Here is a 24,940-nt window from a genome sequence, read left to right as displayed (position 1 = left end):
CACACGTGGGAGGGTGCACAAAATGCAAAGAGGGAGGCATAAAAGAATGAAGAGTAGATGTGTGTGGGCAGTAGAGGAAAATGAGGAAGGTAAAAGGAAGCGAATGGCTAGAGAGAGAGAAATTCAAAGAGAGAAATAACCAAACTGAGGAATGTGGAAATGTTTAGGGAATCTTTTCAAAAACCACCACCCTCTTAAAACTGACACAAACTTGCGTTAAATGCATGGTAAATTGAAATCATGCTGAAGAACTGAGAAGCATTGTAATCAGTTTCACTAGATTTTTTTTACAGTCGGCCACACTCTATTAGAGATGGCACGATACCACTTTTTTATGTCCGATACCGATACCGATATCATAAATTTGGATATCTGCCGATACCGATATGAATCCGATATAGTGTTTTTTAATCAACAAAACTGTTTTTTAAAATATCTTGCTGCATTTTGCAAGTCTGCAAGTTCATACTCAAGTTTAAAACAACAACTACACTAAAGCTATTCTGTTATACCTGTATACAAAAAAAATATTTCATAGTTCAGCAATACTGATCAATCTAATAAACTTAGACCTACACCATCCTCCCTATTCTGGTATTTTAAAGAGTACTTAGCGTAAATATTAAGCAACCTAACTAATAGGGTTCCAACTCCCAGCAACAACAAAAATAAATAAATAAAAAATAGGGAACCACCCCTCACGCTCCACCTCATGATGCTTAATCAACGTAATCAACCTTAATTTGATGCAGTGTGAAAAAAAATGCACAGAAATCAATTATTTTTCAAGAAATATTAAATAGATTCAACATCTTTCTTCAACAAAATTGCAGACTGCACAGATGGTACCTTCCCAAAGGAAAAAGTACTATAGCTTACTAGGGTATATATATTAGACTTAATAGTTACTATATACAGTAATTGACTTCTATTCATTTTACATCAAATTAAAACTTTGGGTGTCAGATAATTATTTATTAAAAGCTAGACATTTTAAATGAGAATAAGAAAGAAAAGTATGTCTTTGTGCCCCCTTTTCCCAGTTAATGCCCTATCGGCCCCCCTGGCTAAACTTTGCTAGATCCGCCCCTGCACAGTTACCAGCCGTCAGCTACGTAGAAAAAGATCCTGGTGTAGAAAGTAATATTAAATAAATTGTAACAACAGCTTATCAAGCTTAAACGTGCTGCTGTTGTTCAGCCGCTGGTTTGCTCTTTCTGGCGCAAAGTGGACCAAAAACAAACAAGAGAGACTCACGACAGAAAAGCCGATCAGCTGATCATTAGCAGTTTCACGATTGAAGTAGCAGCCGGAGAGCGAGAGGCAGTCGCTCGTTAAGCTTAACGTGGGAATGCTTTACAAACATTCAGAGATGGACTTACACACTTGCTTTACTTCTCTCGGGGATAACTTTGTCGGAGATGAAATGCCAGGTTGCTAGCGAAGCTCCAAATGCTATCCAGACCACCGACAGGTCCCGCATGCCACAGCTGCTCTATCACGTGATGCATACTGCTCCGACGTTCTGAGGCGAGTTACGGCGTGTTGCAAGTTTTGTGAGGTGCTTTCGTGATATTTAATGGATCGGATTACATTTTTTATTTTTCTCCGATATCCGATCCAGTAATTTAGGTCAGTATCGGACCGATACCGATACGTAATATCGGATCGGTCCATCTCTACACTCTATAGGAGAAATTTACCATAAAGAAAATTAAAATTTGTATATGCATATTAGTATGCTTTATATCTACAATTATAATTCAAAGGTATGTGACAAAGAAAAAACTAACATAGTGGCATAGACCATCACAAAAACATGGATTCTATGAGTTTCCTAAGCTACCGTTAGCTGGAAGTACCGTTTTTTTCCAAAGCATACTTGTTGATTTAATGTTTCGATGATGGTGGTAAAAAGCACTGTTCAAGGAGATGACGAGTTTAAAGGCCGTAACTTAGATTCACATAATTTCCATACTCATTAAAATATTCAATGACCTCTTGTGCTCAATGGATGAGACTACTCTCATCAAGATGGAAATCTTTAATCGAAGGATAAAGGTGATTACTCATAAAACTTTGCATCACTAGTTTATGGTGTGTGCAGGGACCGTTCTCTTTATGTAGAATTTAACATGTCAGAAACTAAGCTTAACCATTCCTCTAGTGCCAGAGTTAAAAATTCTGGGGTTTGTTTTTTTTAATGTGTCATAAAGTGTCATTTACATTAGCATTTGCTATAAATGACTTCAAAAGGAGCTTTCAACTAAAAGAAAGCAGCAGTTGCTTCTGTTTCACTTCTTGTAAGTGATGCTTATCAGTTAGAGAGCTGTCTCTGATGATGAAATAGAGCAAACAGTGTGGCAAGGTTGCACCAAATTAAAGCTCTGCTTAATAAAAACATATGTAGTCTAACATAACAGCTTTGAGGTAAGCACTACCTTCAAGAAGGCTTTAAAGTTGTGTGGCTTTTTTTCCAAACTATTTTAAAGAAGTGTTCATAAACAATTATGTTCATTTTCAGGGTTGTTCCTAAAATGCATTGCAATATTGTAATTATTTGATGAGCTGGTATAAATTTAGTGTTAAGGTTGTGTAACACTAGCTCTTGCTTAGAAGAAGAGCTGGTCTTTTTCTTATATACAGTGAATACAACGCAGCACTAACACAGTCAGGCTTGGCGTAGCACAGAGAATATAAGAAGATCCACACAGTCAGTGACCCAGTGTTCTATATTTTGTATTATTATATAGTCTTTGATTTCATTGCTACTTAGGTTCTAGTCTCTTGGTTACTGTTCTGTGCTCCGTGTTCCATGTTCCCTGTGTCTCCTCAGTATCAAGTCTGTGTCTTTTGGATTCCTGGTTCTTAGGTTTAGTTCTGTATCTATGTTTAGATCTGTCTTCCCTGTCAACCATGTCCCCTTGTGAAGTCTGCACTGTCCTCAACTGTCCTGTGTTTCCTGTTTTATTTTGATAGTCCTTGTCTTTTTATATCTATTTAGTCCCAGCTGTGTTTCCCTCCCGTTTCCTATTCCCTCGTTACTCCCGCATGTATTTAAGCCCTGTGTTTTCCTTTGCCGTTTGGCATGTCATACTTCCTCACGTACTGTGAGTCTCTCCATGTTTTTAGTTGCCCTGTGTTTTGTTCTTAGTTTTATTCTCAGGGTTTTGGTTTGTTTTTCTGTAAATTTATGTTATGAAGGATGTTCCTCTAGCAAGAAGAAAAGCTGTCGTTCTAAGTTTATTTTCCGTGCACAAGTGTCTGCATTTGGGTCCATTTCCTGACTGCTCCAGCCATACATGACAGTTACAATATCTACAGTAAAATCTGACTAGTTAACATTCTATATCTAGTTTGTTTCGTGCAAAAAATGCATTCAGAGGCTTTCATATTTCTGCTCACGTGCACTTTTTTAGATTTGTGCATGAGAATCATTTGGTGTGAATCTTATAACAGTCACATTAGCACCCAAGTGAGTCACTTAAACCCTAAATCTCAAGAGATGCATATAAAAGACATTAGCCAGTACAGCACAATACAACTGATAAGTGGGTGGGAAAAAAGAAAAAAAAAGTACAGTAAGTAACACCTAGAAATAAATAAGTAAAAAAGTGTGGTGACAAAATGAGGTGAAGGGTATCACCAGCCAACCATGAGTAGAATAAAATGAATAGGAAACCCCGATGTACAACACCCACTACATTAAAATGACTGTCAGGAAACTGAAGCTATAATACTGTTACCAACATAATGATATTCTGTTGCTAACTGGTTTTGCCTAATAAGCATATATTGGTTTCCATATTATGGGTAATATTACGGTGGTGCAAATATTGTTGGTACAAGATAATACCTATTTAATAATATGAAATTATTTTGGTAATCAAGTGATAATAACTTGCTATTTTCATCTTATTACCTTCTTGTTTCCACCCTATTAACCACCATTATTATTGCACAGCTGTTATTTTTAAAAAAAATGCTACGACTTCCAATTATTTCCATTGAGAATATAAGTAAATGCATTTTTTGAATTTTATATTTTTCAAGGAAGTTAGAGTAGATGCCATTTATTTACATTTCTAAATATTGTCACTAGTGTTTTGATGGAAAAACAATTGCAAAAAAAAGCTATTCTTAAAAGCAGCCAATTTTAGCTTTACAATTTTGTTTTCTTTATATTTGTGTCAGTCAAAACATTGTCTGAACGTGTTAATAATAGTCATTATTATGGATCGTATAAGAGCATGTTGTGTTATTATGCATGCTGTTAAAAAAGTGCAAACCATCAGTGACAGGGAAAGACAATAACATGAAAATAAGATGATCAAGCACACTGGAAGTGTAATCAGTCACCCAAGAACACCTTTCATTTTACTCATTGAAAGACAACTCCAATATTTCTATTTGTGATACAGATTGTTTAATGTATATATTAAGTGCATAGATACAAAAAAAAGTCAAGAAATTATGACAGGATCTAACTGAAAACAAGCAAGAAGGTTTCAAGTAATGCAAAAGAACATGTCTATTTGGACATGATAATTTGAGGGTTCAAAAACACAGTATAAATACAACAAACTGCAGCTCTGCTGTTGAGCTGATGGAGCATGTTAAATCACCACCCTGGGTGAATTCAGTCAGGCTGGCTGTTCTGACAAGAGACTCATTGATTTCAGCCGTTTAGTGCAGGCTTGCACATTTTTCCTTCATGCACAAAGACAGCATTGATTTCTTGGGGCAAGTTTGGTCTGCCATTCAAATAAAACAAAATCTCATCCTGCTGAATATTAGTTTCCCCTCCCAAAAAAGATCATTCGAAAGTGGTTTAATATTCTAAGAAGTAAAATAACTGATTACAACCTAACCTGAAGCTGAACAAAGATGAATTACATTTTGGGACCCCAGATAAACAGAATAAGAAACAAGCACATAAAGCCACCTCCTTTTCTATGCTTCTTACCTTCTGTTTGAGTGTCGTGATGAACGATCTGCTTTGGGATTTCTTCAGAACCCCTCTGGAGCTCTAAAATATATATTTTAAAAAAAATGCATTCAGAGGCTTTCATATTTCTGTTCACGTGCACTTTTTTAGATTTGTGCATGAGAATCATTTGGTGTGAATCTTATAACAGTCACATTAGCACCCAAGTGAGTCACTTAAACCCTAAATCTCAAGAGATGCATATAAAAGGCATTAGCCAGTACAGCACAATACAACTGATAAGTGGGTGGAAAAAAAGAAAAAAAAAGTACAGTAAGTAACACCTAGAAATAAATAAGTAAAAAAGTGTGGTGACAAAATGAGGTGAAGGGTATCACCAGCCAACCATGAGTAGAATAAAATGAATAGGAAACCCCGATGCACAACACCCACTACATTAAAATGACTGTCAGGAAACTGAAGCTTCTAAAAATAGCACGAGAGGCAAGCAGGGAAATTAAATATTAAGTAACACTGCAGACATTTAGTTTCTCATCACTTTCAGTCTGTTTTGACAGCCTTTGGATGAATTTGGATTACGTGGGTGGAAACATAAGATCCTTCAGACAGATGTGTGTGTCTCTGTGTTTTCATGTATTTGGTTAGTGTGTTTGGTGCAGTAACTAGTCTGCCTCTTTATTTTCTCCATCCCCCTCCATGACTAATCCCATGGCCTAGTTGTATCCCCTTGATTTCTTCTCTTCATCTGTTAACAAGTATAACTCTCCTCCATACTCATCCCCACACATCGCCTTGAACTTTACCTGCCGCAGATTCTTCTGAAGACCCTGGTGTGTGGCTCGGAGCAAAGCTCTGATGCTGAAGCTGTCAGTGTCTTCCTTGTCTCCGATCCGAGACTCCTTTAAAAGAGAGTCCAGTTTCTTTCTGATGTGAGACTCCACCACCTGGTGGTGACTATTGCCCTAGGTGAAAGAAGAGACAAAAGGAAAACGCTTTCAGTGTGGTGTAGAGTAATGCCTTTTTGAAGCAGGAGCACACCTTATCGCTAATGCAAAGCACCTGAAATTGCAACACCAAACTGCTATAAATCAAACCTGTATACAGAGTGCCATATATTTGCAAGAAATAGAAGTAGAAGATGATAACTGCATATAATCACATATAATCTTGTGTATATCTGAGGAGTATCGATTTCCTTTCCACAGGTCAGAAGTGTATAAGCGATAATGATAATGAATAAACATCTCCATCTTGTATAAAACTGTACACCTGCTGAATGAATGGCTGAATGTGAATGAGTAATTTTCTCAGTGAATTATATCTGGAGCTCAGTATGTGCATCATTCCATTCAAAATGACAATAAAAATAAATATTTACAAACAGTCTGAGTAATCAAGACCATGCAAGTCACCTTTTTACAAATCCGATGCATCATTACTGTACAAAACTTACACCACACTATTATTGTAATGTTCAGCTGTGACTGCTGTGAAAGCAAACTGGTTTTATGAGCTCAATACAAAACCTCCCATCAGTGGAAACCTGCCATCTCCCGTTTTAAATTGGCAATGATCATCTGAAGTGGCATCTGCAGCCTCGTGCCTCTCAGCTAAATGTGGAATAATGATGCCATATTTGGTTACACAACTATACCATCTGGAAGAGTCTTGTCCTCTTTTAAGCATTGTAAGGAGGACCATGGCACTATTGTATCACAATATGATGATGATTAAGAATAGCTATGAAAATAGCTCAGGGAAAACTAAAGAGCAGTTATCATAAGCTGGCATTAATGGCATTCTTGGACATATTTTCTAGCAGGCTGAGTACTAAGTGCATTTCAAGTATTTTTTTTTCTGTTTACTTTTGACTTGAATCTACGCCTGCTTGATTAAGCACCGGTTATTCCAAAACATTACAACAATGACGATCATTAAAACTTTGCAAGCAAAAATTATTGAAGTCATTACCTCTAGAACAACAATACCATTTAGATCTCATTATCTAACCTCTGTTTATGGTGCCTGTACGTGGCGGTTGGGATTAATTCACTGCAAACTGTTTGTTTGTTTTTTGTTTGCTTGCCTGTTTGCTTTTTGACAGGCTGTTGTTTTTGTTATTATTTTTTGTTATTCATTTTGAATTAAGATAAATAATTTATCAACATCATGTTTTGACATAATTTAAGTTCATCGCTAATTAATCAATGTTACTTGACCTGGTTATTTGATTTTCATGGTACAAACAAGTGTGGCTTAGAAACTTATCTGGAGACATTTCCTACACGCAGCTCAGTAATAATATGGTAACAGTGTGATAACAACGTAGAAATGAGACTGCAATAACATGGAAATGACAAGTTAATTACCAAAGTAAAATTCAACTGAAATCCAAGTAATATCTTGTATCGACAGTGGTTTTACCTGAGTAATATTACATTATTTAATTTTTCTTATTAATGTGGAACTGAAATATGCAGTTTGCATCATATTATAACAGTCTCATAATCATATTATCATCATATTATAATACTGTTACCAACATAATGATGTATATATTAAGTGCATAGATACAAAAAAAGTCAAGAAATTATGACAGGATCTAACTGAAAACAAGCAAGAAGGTTTCAAGTAATGCAAAAAAACTTGTCTATTTGGACATGATAATTTGAGGGTTCATGCTTCGGTGTGTGCACATCATCATTCATAGATTTATTCCTCTCTCTTACATTACTGCTCTTGAGCTTGAAGTCGTCCTCAATTTCATCAGCGCTGTCATCATCGGACACCTCCCCTTCTTCAGCATCCGCAGACAGATAGGCAGGCAGGCGTTTTCCCTGCATGGGAAAAAAAACACAGACCAAGACATGAGAGGATAGACATTTGACCCATGCATATGTCTTAAATGCATCGCTCATCCCTTTTATACACATGAACACCCACTCTGCTTGGACTTCTAAGATAGTCCAAGAATAACACAGCACAATTCAATATCTCTGACTCCAGAATATATACAGGCAGATAATGAGCATCCTCCTAATTTTTGAAGATGCTTTACTAGATTCAGCAGGAAAAAATTAAAGGATATAAGCACAGAAAACAACAAAAGACACACATATGTGCAATCACATACATTCTAAACAGTCATCTGCAGAGTCTCTGAGAAGCTTTCCGAGCACTCCTTTCAGCACACAGTGGAAGCCCATTAGTAAGCCACTCTGGAGGTGTGAGTGGGAGTTAAAATTTTCTAAGCGTCTTCTTCTACTATCAATGGCATACTCTATGCTTACTGCAGTACATCACCGCCCTCACTTCAGCAAGTAATACATCCCCTTTCCTTCTATCTATCTGTGACTGTCAAAAATCTTTACGCCAGTTTTCTTCATTGTCTTGTGACTGTCTGGCCTCTTCTGCTCTTGCTCCTCTGGTTTATTGAGAAAGGTGAAAGCCTCTCAAACAGAGGGACAAAAAAGATGGGGGAGCAAAGGGCCTTTATAGAAAATCAATAATGCTCTTTAACTTTGCAGACATCTGACCATATAAGACAGATCCAGGTTTTCTTTTCACAGAGAACAATGCAGACCTTCTTCAACATTACAGATAAGCTGCACTATATCTCATTCTTATATATATTTAAAAAAATCCAACAAATGGTGAAAGCTTTTGTTGTACTCTCTCTTGGGGTCTCTGGGCAACTCCTACTGCACTGGTGGATAAGGATCTTGGGTCTCAGGTCTTTTTAGATCAACCACAATTTTTAGATCATTTTTGCTGGACACTTTTCCTGCATCTTGGGAGAGGCTATTGCTCTAAACAGATAAGCTTGTGAGGATAGACATGGTAATGTTCTTAGATAAACTTGCAAGTGCAACATCCATTGTAAGGTCACTCTAAATTGTTACTTTTATCTATATGATTACATCGACTGAAGAATATATCTGATTGCTGTGGAAGTACACCAGTTTAGTAATACACAAAAGATTTTGTGTGTTCAAAAAAATTTGGTAAGTATATTTTGTTATTGCTTGTTCACATTGAGGTGTACTGTGAACAAGCTTAAAAGAAACTTCAAAACAATCATGTTTAAATGACATAATACAAAATTATCATGAAGCATACTATGGTAAGAAGCCTACTTTGGCTGCTGTTAAGATGCAAACTACAACAGTCACATGCCAAATTAAAAACTATTAAAATTACCCTAAAGGAAACATTTGTGTACACTAACCAGGCACTCTTTTATGTACATCTGTCAACTTCAAATATCTCACCAGCCAATAGTAATGCATGGATAGATTTAAGTATATGCACATGGCATTTGCACATCTGCTAAAGCTAAAACCAAGCATTGCAATGTGGAAGAAAGGTGCACTTTGACCTGCTGGTTGGTGCCAAATGGGCTGGTCTGGAATTTCCAATAAAATTATTTCTAGAGTTTACAGAGTATGGTCTGAAACACAGAAAATATGCAGTTTTCTGGTTTAAAAAAAAAGCCTTGTGGATGTCTTAAGTCAGAGGGACTGACCAGACTGATATGAGTGGAAAAGAAGTCACCAGTAACTCATATAACAACTTTTTTGGATGAATGCATGATATGTCAAACTTGAAACAGATGGGCTACAGCAGCAGAAAATCACACCAGATGACACTCCTGTCAGCTGAGAACAGGAAACATTACACAGGCTCACCTAACTGGACTAAAAAAATAATAATAATAATATAGTCCGACAGGTCTAGATTTCTCTTGGAGTATTCACATGGCAGGATCAGAAATGTAAATCGGTGTAAATATCATAAAAGCATGGATTAATGCTGCATTGTATCAATGGTTCAGGCTGCTGGTGATAGAATGGTGTGAGGAACATTTTCTTGGCACACTTTGGGCCCCTAAGTACCAACACCCAGCCTACCCGACTATTGTTGGTGGCCATGTCCATCCCTTTATGACCCCAGTTTACTATCTGCTGACAGGCTGCTTACAGCAGGACAAAGTGCAATGTCACAAGCCTCAGATAACTTAATTTTAAGTTCATGAAAAAATTTATTAAAAATTAAAAATTTTATATTATGATCTGTCATTTGAGGAAAATTGCAATATATTGAGTTTCTTGAATAAGTACAAGAAACTGGGCTTTCTTTGTTTTCAATTTGCTAAATACAAATAAATAAATAAGGATGATAAACTTTGATATTTCAAAGATTTGTTGTGATGTTGTATGTGGTAGGTTGTATTATAAAATATTTTTCAATTCAACATTGCTAGTTACAATTAGTTGTCATGGTTATTTTAAAAAATATTCACACATCCAAGCACAAAAAAAATAAAGTGCAAGGCAAAATTGTACCAACATCTCAGAAAAAGCATAAAGACGGCACAAGGTTGGGCTGCAATTAAATAATTTATTCTCTTCAAAAGTTTTAAGGCTATATTTTGATCCAGCACCCTGAAGAAGATTTGATCCTCTGAATCAATTTTGCCTCGAAAACTAAAATAATTTAATCATTAAACTGGAGCTCAGCAGTTCTGCAGACTTTTGTGTTTGCAGATAACAAAACTTAAAGCCTCACTCATCATATACTAGCGTCTCGTTCTTCTCTCTTTCTTGCCTATGATTAATACATTGACCTAGTTTTGCACCACTTCCACACCCTCTCCCACTCCCTGCTCCTCTTCCTTCACTTCATCTGTTTATTGGAAATAGTTAGTGGCCTTGCAGTACCTTCTGAACTCGTGCACATGAAGTAAAATTGGCATATGCTCAGCACACTACTTTGTTTACTGAAGTGAGAGGAGAGCTGATGCAGTTGCATTTATTCACAAGTGTACTAACTGACACGTCATATTTGAATTCAGTAAGACATTCATTCATTTAAAGCATGCACTGTCAGTCCATCTTCCATTCGTCTAACCACTTTAGACTTATTCTTACTTTGATGAGTATCTTGCCTTGCAGGCTGTGAGGACTGGGTAATGTTTTGCAGTCTCCACTCAGTACATCTCCTATGTCCAGTTTGTCTGCAAAGATTTCTCGCAGGTACTGTGCAATCTTCTTTTGCTGCTGGATGCTACAGTGGTTCTCTATGGAGAGAATCACTGGATACCTTTAAAAAAAAGAACAAGACACATACTCAGCTTTCTTTAAGTTACATAAACGCTGTCCACACTCTCAAAATGTGCCTTAAACGAAATCAATGGACTGAAGTGAGATGGATCTGCTGACATGATCATAAATCACATTTCAAACTGTGCTCCCATTTCTCACCTCAATTCAACAGAGCAAAAAGGAGGTAAATCATAAAAATACAGCTGCACCTCTGTGGCATGGCATGGTGTATGCGAGTCAGTGGGCTGTGTGTGTGTGTGTGTGTTTTCATTTAGAAAAGGTGAAATGACTTGTGGCCACACAGCAGTACAGCTCAAATGTCAGGTTTGTCAGACTGACAGCTCTCCCTCAGGGGACACAGCCTCGCTTTCACTCCCACCTCTGATCCTTGAAACACACACTTGCATGAACAACACACACAGGGACATGAGCACGCGCGCACACGCACACACAGACACAGACGCAGGCACTAGTTCTCTGCCAAAGAGCTAAAGACAAAAAGAGACAACAGAGAGAGAGTCATTTCATTTCAAACATCTAGCAGCTCCTCCCAGGTGAAACACCGAGGCAGCCCAATGAACTGCGTAATGTGTGCTTGTGCCTGTTTGTGTGTGCGCGCATGTGATGCGGGAGAGCAGAGACTCACTCTCTTTCATTATAGCCTCGGGCCCATTAATCTCATTAACAGGTGGCACTGATGATAAAAAATTTACTGAATATAGAAAGTGAAAATGGCAACAGGAGAGAAAAGAGAGCAATAAAGCACATGACATTGATTTTATTAGTCTGTTCTTGCTGTCATTATTATTATAAACACTTAAGTTAATTAGGATCAGTAATTTTTTCATAATTGGCACGTTTCACATGACAATACTAAACATTTATTTTATACTAGAGCGCATCATCATGAAATCTTTGTTTTATTTCTTGGGTCATTAATGGCTTAAACTATTGATTTGTACTCAGTACAGGTCCATAGCTTGCTGGATAAAGGCACTTTTATTTATTCATTTATTTATTTCAGTTTTGCTGCTGTACACCACAGTGGAATCAAACAATGAATAAAAATCCATTATCTTTCATAACTGCAGTTGTAGGTGTGTCAGAGGCAGAGTTGTGGACCCAAAAGGACTCACCAACACAGAACCAAACTCAGAAGAAAACAATTAACAGGAACAAAAGGCAAAGTACCCAAGTAAATGGTCACAAACATAAAATAATCTGATCCACTGACAGGATGACAAACAGATGGAAAGAACCACTACCCGCATGGGGAGAGAAGAGAGGGACATGTAAACAATAGCTGTGTCTCAATTCAGGGGCTGCATCCTTCCGAGGACCTGACCTTCGCGGTCTATGTGGGCCTGGTCTTCTGAAGACCAAGAAGGCCGGAAGTGCGAGGCTGTGAAATGGGACGGTCTAGCCTTCAGATTTGCGTCACCGCTGTCTCGGTGGAGTTTAATAAACTCAACCGTCTGCTCCTTGCTATGTAAACTATAACAGGATATTGGAGTAAATTCTTGACCATCTCACACTTCTGTTTAATCAGTCTTCTGTTTGATGTTTATTTAGCTGTGTGAAAACTATGATTTTAATCTCAGCCAAACGGATTTACTCAGGAACAAATAAAACACTGAAAAAAAGCCGAACAATAACTGTCGGCCACATTTGGAGCAGCCTTCAAATTGGGACAGCCTTCGTTGCGTCGCTATGACGTAATTGGCCTTCAAATGCGGCCTCAGAAGGATGCAGCCCCTGAATTGAGAAAAAAAAATACTAAACATAGCAAAAATACAACAACAAACAGAAACTAAACCTTAGAATATTAAATGAATCGGAATTAAACAGGTCCAATTACATAAACACTGGATCACCCAGTGCCATGACATTACCTGTTTAAGAATTACTTACAGAAGCTCAAAAAGTAACTAAAACAAAATTAAACAATTTCAGGGTGGTTTTAACAGTTAGAGGAAAATCCTGGAGATAATTCATTTATGTACATTATTTTTTTTTTGGGGGGGGGGGGGGGGGGGATTTTCAAATATGGGGCCTAAAGAGATGGTAGTGCAAGAGGTTAAAAAAATGCAATGCAAAGTGCAAAGGGCAGCAAAAACTTCAGGAGTGGCCAAATAAACAATCTAGTACATTCATGAAAAACGAATGGACTGACCAGCTCAGAACCATAAGAAAAACCACAGAAAAAACATAAGTGGATAATCATGGTATTATTTCCATCGTTAAGAAAAACAACATCCCAACATCTAATTGAATAAATGATACATCTACCTCAGGCGGGCAGACATGTTCTGATGTGTAGGGGCTATACTCTTTGCTCAGAGTACGCAAAATGCTGCAAAACTGATCAGACGGTGTTTAACAATGCAAACGGATAATGACCCATTATTACAAATATTTGATCCAGCTAGGTAGCATAGTAGTTAAACAGGTCTATAGAACATGTATCATGAATTTTAAAGGTTTAAAGTAGACAGTTACAGGCAAACTCTGAATAGGACATGCCGTCAATCTGTTCCCTTTAAACTTAAAATAGCTGTATATTTCTGCCAACAATGTCTCAAAAATGAACAAAGTTAAGTTGAAAATAAGTTAAAGAACAGGCATACAACTTTTAATTAACTTTACCAAACATTTCAACATGCTGCCAAATGTAGTCACACTTTTTGTTTACTTACAGAAACTGAGGGTACTCCAATATCGTCTTTATTAGAAACAGATAAATGGTTTTATAACACAATCGCTGCCATCACAAGAAGCTGCAATACTGGATGTCAAATTGAGCCAATGTGGCAGCAGGAAGCTGCATCATTCAACACTTTGTTTGGGTAATGTTGGACCTGACAGAGACAAACCGTGGCTCCTCGGGGAGCTAGAGGAAGTGCTGCTAAACAGATGGCTGGGTAATAGGTGCTATTCAGTGCCAGGAATCACAGTGTTCTCTAATTATCTACTTTCTGCAACTTCGTATTTAAACATTTCTGGGGAAACCTTCATTGTAATCACCAATATTTCGTTATAACAGTGTGAAAAACAGAAATTATGTTTATATCATGTTAGTGAGTAAACTGAAGGATAAATAAGCCAAACATAATTTCCATTTAGTATTCAAAGCTGTTTTCTCCCCCACTAAAATAATGGGATAATAGGTAGTGATGTGTCGGTCACGAACAAAACGGCTCTTAGAGCCGGATCTTTGACGTGAACGACGCGAGCCGGCTCCTTATCGCGAGCCGTGGGGGTTTTTTTTTCTTTCTCTCACCCTCTCTCGCACTTTGTTTCTGCTTCAGTCAGCATGCGAGCCTTGTGCTTTACGCTGGGGGGAGGGGGGAGGGGCGGTAGTTACACTCAGTAGCACAGGAACAGAGCAGGAGGGAAAGAGAGAGAAAGAGCCAGGGACAACAACGTCACATTAGAAAGGTATAGTGATCATCCACAACTATTTTCAGTTGCAGATGATAAAGGATTCAGAAAGTTTATTCGTGCAGGCCTATATGACAGAGAATATGCATGTTCTTTTTGTTTTCATATTATAATTTACATTTAACTGTGTTGTGGTTTGCAGTGTTTTGTGTTGTTTCACTTTAAGTTTGTAAAAGGAAAAAGCTGAAAATTTTAAATAGTTAAAAGTTGAAATGTGAATAGTTGGTTTTTGTATTATATGATTTATTTATTACATTTTATGTGGCGTGAATAAATAAAAGTATATTTACGGTGGCCCTTAGAGACAAAACACGTACAAACTCTGAAGCACATAAAAACTCAAAACACGTACAAAAGACAACAGAAGTGCTCCAGGATGCTGGGGGCAGTGTTGAACTTTTGTTACCTAGTGGTAACAAAAAATTTTTTGAATATATAGGAGTGCTTGTGTATAAATACACAAACATACACATATGCTTTCAATTGTGTAATTTAAGTGATCTAGGTAGCTCTGTTTTGGAAGTTCAGTTCATGCTAGAAATGTGTTTTGGAGTTTGTACGTGCTTTGTCTCTAGGGGCCACCATATATATTTATATATAAACATATATAAATAAAACCACTTTTTTTACATTACTAATTCCTTTTGTGCATAATTTTATATTATTGTTAATAATAAATTAGTGAAGCAACAAAACAACCTGAAGAGCCGGTTCGGAGCCGAAAGAGTCGGCTCTTTTTAGTGAGCCGAATCAAAAGAGCCGGTTCTCTAAAAAGAGCCGGAAATCCCATCACTAATAATAGGATAATGGAAGTGTCTAGTGTCCATTAAACATTCACAAACACTCTGTCTCTCTCCTCCAGACACACACATTAAAAAACACACACACATAAACACAGAGAAGTTTTGACTCACTGGTTATTTATGAAGGCATATTTATTGATGGTCTCTATGACAGACTTGAATGGGATCTTTGAGGTCAGAGTGTAGCCATGCTGGACCATCGGCTCTCCTTCAGGACCATCCCAACAGTCCACTGTAGGAGAAGAAGGAGCAATGATTCATAAATACTGAAACTATTTATATACAGTTCTCTCCTCGGAAGAAAATACAGCAACACAATGCTACTGCTGTGAGTTTTTAGTCTGTTATCACTGTTCAACTTTCCATATGGGAAACAGAAAATGTATTTGAATAACCTTTGATTTCACAGCTCTTCTACATGTTTTTAAATGTTATGACCAGTTGGGATATTACAGGTTGTAAGATTGTGTTTTATGTTGAGGTGAAGCTATTTTGTCCCCAAAAGGATCCATGCAGTGAGAAAAAACACACACAAACAACATAATTTAGTACATGCTGAAATCAAGATCATTTTTTACTATTATGAGCCACCAAACATTTTTGTCTAATTACGGTACTACATTTTCACTGCAGACATACTGATTAGTTACAATATGAAAGGCTCAGGTGTTACTAGTTACATTAATGAGGGTACTGTTCTACAGCATGAACCATTAAGCAGTAGACCCAGTGATGTAGTGTAATGGAAGTCATCTATCATCCATTTGAACATTTTTACCTTCCTTTTTTTCACTTTTTCCTACATGCTTAATGTCTTCCGTGCAATGGGTCAGATCACACATTTAAATAGAGCTATATCTTTACCTTCTACACAGCGGCAACCAGACTGCAGCACCCAGGCATACATGTCAGTCTTGGAGTGGGAGAGGAGCTGATCTCCAGTCAAGTAGGTGTTATGAGAGGAGGCGATGAAGTAGTTACACAGAGGCTGGTCCATGTCTTGATTTACCTCATGGTGCAATGGGTTGAAAATGTCACACGTTGGACAGCGCATGAAATTTGTGAAACCTGAAAGAAAAATATGAATTTTAATTAACAAAAGAAATTACAGGGGAAAAATAAACATCCATACTGAAACCTTAGTTTCAGTTATGTTTTACAGCTTTTGTGTGAAATAGACTAACCCCCCTTTTTATATATATCTTTCTTTTTCCTAAACTAGTAAAATGTTTTTTTCTTTTTTTGAATAACAATCCATGGGATTATTTCAGAACTTCTACCCACATCTCTTGATCACCAAGTCAGTCTCTACAAAACTACAAATGGATCACAAATAACTCTAAAAACCACAGCGATGTGGTTTCAAGCCACACTGTTAGATATACTTCACATTGTTAACTTTTGGGGGGGTGGTCCAGCATGAAGGGGAGTAAGAAGGAAGAAAGTTTCCTTTCATCCAGCGAGAATGCAAAGAAATGAGACAGGAATACCAAGAGCAAGCGAAAATAAGGAAAAGAAAGGAAGGAAGAAAGGAGAAGCAGAGAGTTAATGTGGGGAAGCAGACTGAGGAGGGGAATTAAAATAAGAAAGAGATTTTAAAAATGTAGCATAAATTTGGTGATTGATCACATGTGCCTGACCATGGGATATTGAGATTAAGTTTAGATTGTAACAACACACTTGGAGGCATGAATATTAACATCTGTTGGAAACACAGTTGTTAAGAGACCAAAAACTGTACAGCACATCTTTTTCTTCATGCCATAGAAAAACATGTACATCCTGTGACTTCTGTTTGGACACCTATGATTCAGAGCTGCAACACGGTAATACCGATCTGGTTGGCCAGACATACAGACAATGGCGGACTTCATGCCTCAGACGACAAGATTAGCCTTACCCCCTTGTCCTCCCACCCCTCATCTACTCTGGCCTCACTGACTTTTCTCTTTTCCACCACCCACATTCTGATTTGCCAATTTTCACACTTTGGCTGTCCTCATCCATCCTCACGCCTTCTCCTCCTTTAAGGTCACCCTTTGAGTACATGGGATGATACTTAAAATGACACTCAGAGATAAAATCAGAACCATTCACGGTCCTCCTTTTATAGTTCCCATCATTTCTTGCTAGCAGTTTATAGAATTTCTATTATGAGGATTGGAATTTACAGCCAATATTAAGAAAAGTTGTTTATGAATGTCAAATATTTTTATGAATTTTAACCTGGAGACATACAAAGGGTAATATAATGTTTCATAATTAATTTTTTTTTTTTAACTGGCCCCTTTGTTACCTCCAAATAACCAAAATGGCATCAACTCTATCAATAGCTGGTCTTGATCTTAAGAGTATGAAAACTAATTGCAAATAAAAGTATAAGCATTGGTGTTGCAAAGTGATGATGTGCCATGACAAACACAGGGAAGGAAAGAGAGAGGCTGACAACGTCCAAGATTTAGAAATGCAAATAGAAAACTCTGAAAGGGAGGATAAAGAAGTTAAAGTTACCTTCAATCCCCATAACGCATTGTTGTTTATTTTCTTCTGACACTTCAAACTTGTCAATGATTTCTGCAACATACTCTGGAGTCACATTGGTCATCTATACAGAAAAAAAGTAACAGAAAATGTGAAAAGACCTATATTTGCAGCATTTGAAAGGCAGTAAATACCCAGTTTCATTTAAGTCTAGAAGGTCAAAGTAGTCAGTGTTACTTCCCATTTTTGTACTAAATTCAGCAGCTCAATTTTAGAAACATATTAACCTGAGTATATTAGGGTGGGAACAAAAAATGGGGCGTGATGAAAAATTACACCATTGAAATGTAAGAGAAGTAAAAACTCTGTAAGAAAAAAGAAAACCTTGAGAAGAAAGAAAAAGAGCATAGAAAAGTCATATAAAACAAGCCAAGTGCTCCCATGACACAAACCAATTTTAGATGCAATACATTGGCTTAGTGGAGCAGATTCCTCTGGGCAGACAGCTTAGGCAAAGGGAGTTAGACACTGGAGCAACAAGGAGAGCGTGAATAGGAATATAATGAATCTCTTTTCTGAGGCCAAATTAAAATTAAGAGAGCTGATTTTTGAGACTCTGGACTTCTCATTATAAAACTGTGATGGATTTTAACATCCTTTGCTGAGAATTCGATTGGCGCACCTTTTGCTCGTTGTGCAGGAAGTTGACCAGTTCTTCAGCTGTCAGGTGGTCCTTCCTATCGCTGTATGCCATCATCAGCAGATACAGGTCCCGTCTCAGAGACATCATCTTGTAGAAGACAGAGAACTCCTCGTATGTGAGAGTGCCCTGTTGATCATCTGTGTCTGCTTCCTGTGATGATGACAGAGTGATATGTCATTGGCGATATGACGATAGCTTGGAAAGCCTATTATTTTCATGCACACTCAAGCTCTGCAGTGTGATTATCAGCACAAGGCTTCGCTGAGACAGAAATTCTGCTCATTGTTTCACAATTAAAACTATTACAATTGAACGTTGTTGTACTCTGTGTCATGTTAAGTTAATCTTCTTCAGTTCTGAATAAATCTACCGTTGGCGCTTGTTCTTCCCAGTGAAGCTGCAGTTCAATGTGACATTTTGTCTGCAGTATGAAAAGTGCCATGAGTTCTTCCCACCTGTTAATTTATATGTTCCTTGATATTTGATCCAAATGATCATAATGCAAGAAGTTGCATATTCCATGTCCTATAACTGAAAAGCTATTATCCTACCAACGTGCAAATAGTCTTAAACTGTGCAGGTGTGCACACGGTAGCTGCATACTGTCTCATCCTTTTACACTCATACAGCACAGGTTCACACTAGCACCAAGCAGACACCATGGACCAGCATTTTTTCTATATATAAACACATTACCACTTTCTCTTTTTTTTTCTTCCGAAACTCATATCTCACTAGATGTTTCCAGGGGACATACACAGCTGGGCTCGCTCCTCATTCTATCCTGCCACCACGCTCCACCGGCTCGGTGGGATCCAACATCTCATATTACCTGGATCTCACGGAGGCCCATTCGACACTAAATCTAATAATACTAGCTAATGCCTCCATCGCAATCCCATAATGAGTTCACTGTGAGCATTGGGAACTCGATCATAGACAGAATCTACACACAACGAAAAGGAGAAATCACTGTGATTGACTTGGAATACATGGACAGAAAACAGACAGACTCTGGATATTTTAAGCACCAAAAGCTGTTCAGGTGATGATGTCTCCTGGTGCGTCACTGGAAAAAGATATATTGAGGAAATTTTCTTTCTAATCTAAATGCAGAGACTGAACACTTTCAATTTATTCCATTGTGAGAGGATGAAACATTCTGAGATTCACTGTATCATCTGTGAACTAATGAAAGACTGGAGAAGAGGAGACTTAAAGGGGTTAATACTGTTCAGATTTTTCATATCAGCAAATTAGATTTATTTTAAAAAATGATGTAATTCTTGGCTTAAATAGGGATTTACCACACAACATGTTCTCATGAAGAGCGATTTAAAAGCTTAAAGGCACTGAAACCATTTCTCAGCCTCTACATCTGAGCAATAGGCCCACCAATGATTTCATTAAGTATGGTTTAGCTGAGTTTTTGTTTTTGTTAAATTGAGAGAACAACAACACTTCTCTGATGTAGTCATACCTGAGCAACTTGACAGTTGTGGCCCTAGTTGCCTATTGTGCCAGGACACCTACACAGGCAATCAAGCAGTTGAGTTTTATTTTTTTGATGATGGGATGCAAGAATTAATTAATCGGCCCAGTTAATTAACAAATTGTCAGATTGTTGTAATTACTTCTGATGTCTTTGTGGCTGGATACATTTGTTGGGGAGGGAGTACCATGTGTCATTTATGTTTGTTTTTGTGGTACTTAAAAGTAAGAGCTTTATTTTTAATGCTGTACGTTCCTAAAGTACACAATAATTAACATTAGAAAAGCCTGCGGTATATACAGTCTGTGGCAGGGGGGCTACAAGAGGGTCCAATCCTGCCCACAGAATGGCTTTGAAAAATGTGGAAATTTCAGATGAGGAGGGCATACAGTGTGAATGTTTAACTGTATTTACAGTCTCTTTTTTATAAAGATATAAAAATTACTGATCCATTAAAGGTAAATAATAATAAAAAATAATAGAAATTATCTGTGAATTCACATATAATTTATTGCTTTATTTCTGCCTCTGCAATCCCAGTGAACAACAGTAATTAGTTTCCTCGATTTTCTCCAGCTGCATTGCTTTATAGTGTAGAGAAACTAAAACCAAGTTGAAAATGGTGTGTTGAAATTGCAATAATTTTTCTCAGGGCATCTCTTGGGTTGAATGTGTACTTAAACTTATTTAGACAGAATGAAACTGGGCTGTATTTGCCCCATGAAGAAAAATGAGACTGACACTCCTGGTGTCTGCAGCCGGTACATTCCTCACTATCACTACTGTTCTTACATTAAAATGTTCTTTTCCTATAAAATTATCTCATGCATAAGGGCTAAAATACTACTAAATATCTCTAACATATATATTTGAATTACACACAGGCATAATAATTACAACAGCTGAGCTCCTCTAATGTGCTAAAATGGAAAACCTTTATGTTGACCTAAATATTTATATACAGAAAAAATATATAAATTCATTTGGAATGGTTTCATATTCTAACCTGAAACATTTGCTTGACCTTCCTGCGTGGCAGATTGACATTCAGCTTATGAAGAAGTTGGTAGATTTCGTCAATGTTTAGCAGGCCATCTCCGTTCTTATCGGCCTCTTCAAATGTCTGCTTCATCCATGTGAGACACACACACATTAAGGAAAAAGACGTAGGTTTTATGTTTCTATGTTTATAAAAATTGTCAGGATCATTTTTTGCATTTCCACTTGTTTAATAGGAAACACTGACAAACATGGATGAAAAAAGTTTAGGCAAAAATATGCTGATTGCCAGCTTTAATAGTAGAAATAATTTTTTTGACGACGTGCATGAATGCAAAGTTATTTTCTTAAGGAAAACAATTATACTTTGCATTGTGGTGAAGAATTTTATTTTAAAGGATTAAATGTTTCCTTCTGAACTTAAAAAAATATGAATACAAAACTCTTTTCCTTCCTAGAAAACCGATGTTCATGATTTCTCTGTAGCTATTTGTTTAAAGGATATTGATCGTGTGTACGCTGGCGTTTAGCCAAAGAGTCCTCATCACTGATTCCCGCCATCAGGTAGCGAAGACCAGTTATCCAGGTTCTGGCTTCCTCTGCATTTGATGTCACCAGGTCAAGGGACTCCATGTGGTTTCCATGATAAACAGTGAAACAGCAGGCAGGGTCGAAGGTGCCATCCGCATGCCGATGGAAGATGTCCGACTGGCCGCCCTCTGTCACCTTATACAGTGAATCGATGGTGACTGATAGTGAAAAGAAAAGATGGAAAGAAAGGAAAAAAATAATAAATTAAAAAGGCAGCTTTTAGGTATCATTAATAATTGTCTCTCTAGTTAATACTGAATAACAACTCAAATGAAAGGCTGCTGATATAAAACTTTTGAAAAAAAGTAGCTAGTTAGTTGGTATAATAGGTATTATAGTAATAAAAACTAAAGCTTTGGTATAACATTGTTGGTAAAAAAAAAATATATATATATATATAGATATAGATATAGATATAGATATATATCTATATCTATATCTATAGATATAGATATAGATATATTGAAAAGTGATAGAGTTATGCCATCTGTTTACATCTAAGACAGACATTTATCCCGTGAATGCACATTTGCTCTAAATTAAAGTGTACTATAAAATATTGATGTTTAATCTAAAGAAAAAATGAAAAAAGCAGCACCCAAACACTTTTTTAAAAAAAATCAATAATAAATTATATGCATTTGGTTCAGTTTAAATTTATTTATATGGAGCCAGTTGTCTCAAGGCAATTTCTATTCCAAGGTAAAGACCCTAAATTATTAAAGAGAAAACCCCAACAATCACACTATTTCAAGTTAGCAAACACTTGGTGACTATAGGACAGAAGAACTCCTCTTTAACATGATAAAATCAGGTGGGGGCTGAGAAGAGAAATAAGGAGAGAATAGAGTTTTTAAAGACGAATTCTTAAATAAGGTTGAATGGGCTTGAGGGCTGGAAGAGACAGGATGGAAAATTTAAAGTTCATTATTTGCTGACAAATTGAAAAAAAATGGATTAACAAAATTAATTGTCTTTAACTTCAAGAAACAGAAGAACCTACAGAAGCATAATGACAAAAACACAAAGCCAGCAGAACATAAAACAAGGGATAACATGAAAAGAACATGAAAAGCTTTTTGAAAAATCACCATGATTAAAAAGATGCCAGTTCCTTCACACACTGCTTTTATGTGAAATACATAAAGGCAGAGAAAGAACATAAGCTGCTCCTATATGCTGCAGAATATCACAGCCTAATGAGATTTCAGTATAAACCCAGCTAACTATGAGTCTGTGCCTTTGTGAGGAAAGAGAGAGTGCCTGCAGTAAACTATGACCTTTGCTGAATCTAAAATCCACTCAATGCATCACTTCAAGTTGCTGCTTTTTTCCTTATGTCTATAAAATGTTTTGTTAATGACTCTCATCAACGCACAAAGCCCCTTACTCAGAAGAGTAAACGTTTTTGTTTTAGCATAATATTTAAATGACTAATTAAAGAATTGATGAGTTTTTCATTAAATTAATTGCCTCTCTACTCATCCTAAAATCAATTTTGTTATGATCCATTCCAAAATTATCCACCATCACACTCTTACCATGTCACTTCCTGTTACATTATCTCATCTCTGAAATCCTGCTACAGTATGACAGAAAGTAACAATATGGCCGCCTTGTTTTGATACTGCTTAGAAACACACACACACACTTTCAAAGAAATATTCATGCAGCTGTTGTGTGTTTCTCTTAATCATGTCAATGGAGAGTATCTAAGAGGCTTATCTAATGTTGACAGTCTACTCACAGACACACACAAACACACACACTGCCATGTACACATTTAAGGACAGGTCCATAGACAGATGTATGCCTCAGTGGGTTGATATAAAATAAAAAAGTGCTAACGATGCTTTGAGGGGGCCGTGAAACATATAACGATAATCCTCTCAGAGCCAGAGCAATGTGGCAAACTCAGATTATTAAACTTCAACAGACATTCCAGGAAAAAGGTTTACTGCTGCACAATCTGTCAAGCACTTTGAAACATGATATGTGCTAAGAATAAATAAATAAATAAAAGTATTATTAGTGCTATTATTATGTAAGTAGAAATAATCTTATGTTGTTAGCTTTTTATAGCTTTAACTGTTGAGTATTGTACTAGAAACAGTACAATGTCTAATAGTGCAACATCTGCGTGATCAGACAATTAGGCATGTAAAGAGCAGAGTGGGGTTTGTAATCTCACTCTCATTTGTTTAGATCTAAACAACAAAAGCGCCTTGTTTCAACCCATAGCAGATTATTTTTTTCTGTATTAAACCAAATCACAATCTTTCCAACAAGTTACACAGGTGTAAATAACAATATATACCGGTAATACCAATGCCATTATTTTAGGATTTGTTTTTTGTTTTTTCCAAATTCAGCAATTCATATTAATAATCTAATGAATGCTGCAATATTTTTTGGTCCTCTTTAGGCCATTTTAGGAGGCAGCTATGCAGCATAATGATGTCATGATATATCACAGCCAATTCAAGTTTTGGGTATGTAAACATGATGTTACTGTTGTGAAATAAAAATGACACAATGCTTTCCTAGGGTGCTAAAGATGTATAAAAACAAACAGGTCAATTTAGCCTGTTGGTATGCAGTAGCTAGGCAATATTTTGATATCATAATATCTGCATCCATAATATACATAGGAACATTGAGGGGCCTAATATGTACCTTTGTGCAAATTTTGGTCAGCTACTGATTTTTTAAGAGAACTTCACTGAGATAAAAACATTTGTGTGTTATAGTAAGATGCAGCGATCTTAGAATATTACAGTAATGTATGACACAGTACTTTAATAGTAGCACTTTATAGTCTTGTTGGAGCTAGCGGTGAGCAATATACTCTATGTATCACAAGTTTTTCCACGTACAATGGTTAAAATGGCTTTATTGTAACCACCGAACATAAATTGCACAGGCAATATAAAGCTGTCTGCATGTGATTGACTGAGTTTATTTTTTTCTCCCACACACTGCGAATGCATCATTAATCCACCCCTCCCAACCACTGCGTTCACCATGCGTATTTATATACTACCAGATAAGGAAAAATATGGCAACAGCGTCAATTTCAGACGAGCAAGGGAATGCGACTCGCTGTCGTTTGGATATAACAAGGAGGATGTTGCACAAAATGTGGTAATTTGCAAAACAAGCTGTAAAACTATTGCCGCAAAATGCAGCAGTACCACATATTTATTCCACCAGCTGAAAAGTCATATAATGTAAAATGAAGAATGTTTTAAAGTCCACATTTTCCTCATATATAGAAAATTAAGAAGGACAATCACCTCAGCAACTAAAGGGGCAGGCCAGCAATTTGAGGTGGACTTGAGCAACTAATGGGAAAAATCAGAACATGAAACAGAGAAA

The 24,940-nt window shown here is 36.9% G+C and overlaps 1 protein-coding gene across 6 annotated transcripts in view; it reads right to left on the bottom strand.

Moving 5' to 3' along the window:
* The window catches only part of plch1 (phospholipase C, eta 1), a 71,359-nt gene that overhangs the window by 13,475 nt on the left and 32,944 nt on the right, over positions 1-24,940 (bottom strand). For all 6 annotated transcript variants that reach the window (XM_026191882.1, XM_026191883.1, XM_026191885.1 and 3 more), the window contains 10 exons: positions 21,477-21,720; positions 20,979-21,108; positions 18,460-18,630; positions 17,808-17,901; positions 16,161-16,364; positions 15,408-15,528; positions 10,879-11,050; positions 7,678-7,785; positions 5,752-5,910; positions 4,967-5,029 (listed from right to left, as the gene is read on the bottom strand). In XM_026191882.1, coding sequence (XP_026047667.1) covers positions 4,967-5,029; positions 5,752-5,910; positions 7,678-7,785; positions 10,879-11,050; positions 15,408-15,528; positions 16,161-16,364; positions 17,808-17,901; positions 18,460-18,630; positions 20,979-21,108; positions 21,477-21,720 — 1,466 coding nt within the window. The remainder of the gene's footprint in view (positions 1-4,966; positions 5,030-5,751; positions 5,911-7,677; positions 7,786-10,878; positions 11,051-15,407; positions 15,529-16,160; positions 16,365-17,807; positions 17,902-18,459; positions 18,631-20,978; positions 21,109-21,476; positions 21,721-24,940) is intronic.

The sequence above is a fragment of the Astatotilapia calliptera genome, chromosome 14 (genome assembly GCF_900246225.1).
Source record: "Astatotilapia calliptera chromosome 14, fAstCal1.2, whole genome shotgun sequence".
In the NCBI taxonomy this organism is placed as follows: Eukaryota; Metazoa; Chordata; class Actinopteri; order Cichliformes; family Cichlidae; genus Astatotilapia; species Astatotilapia calliptera.
The sequence above is the reverse complement of the archived record's forward strand: the minus strand, read 5'-3'. Positions and strand labels throughout refer to the sequence as shown.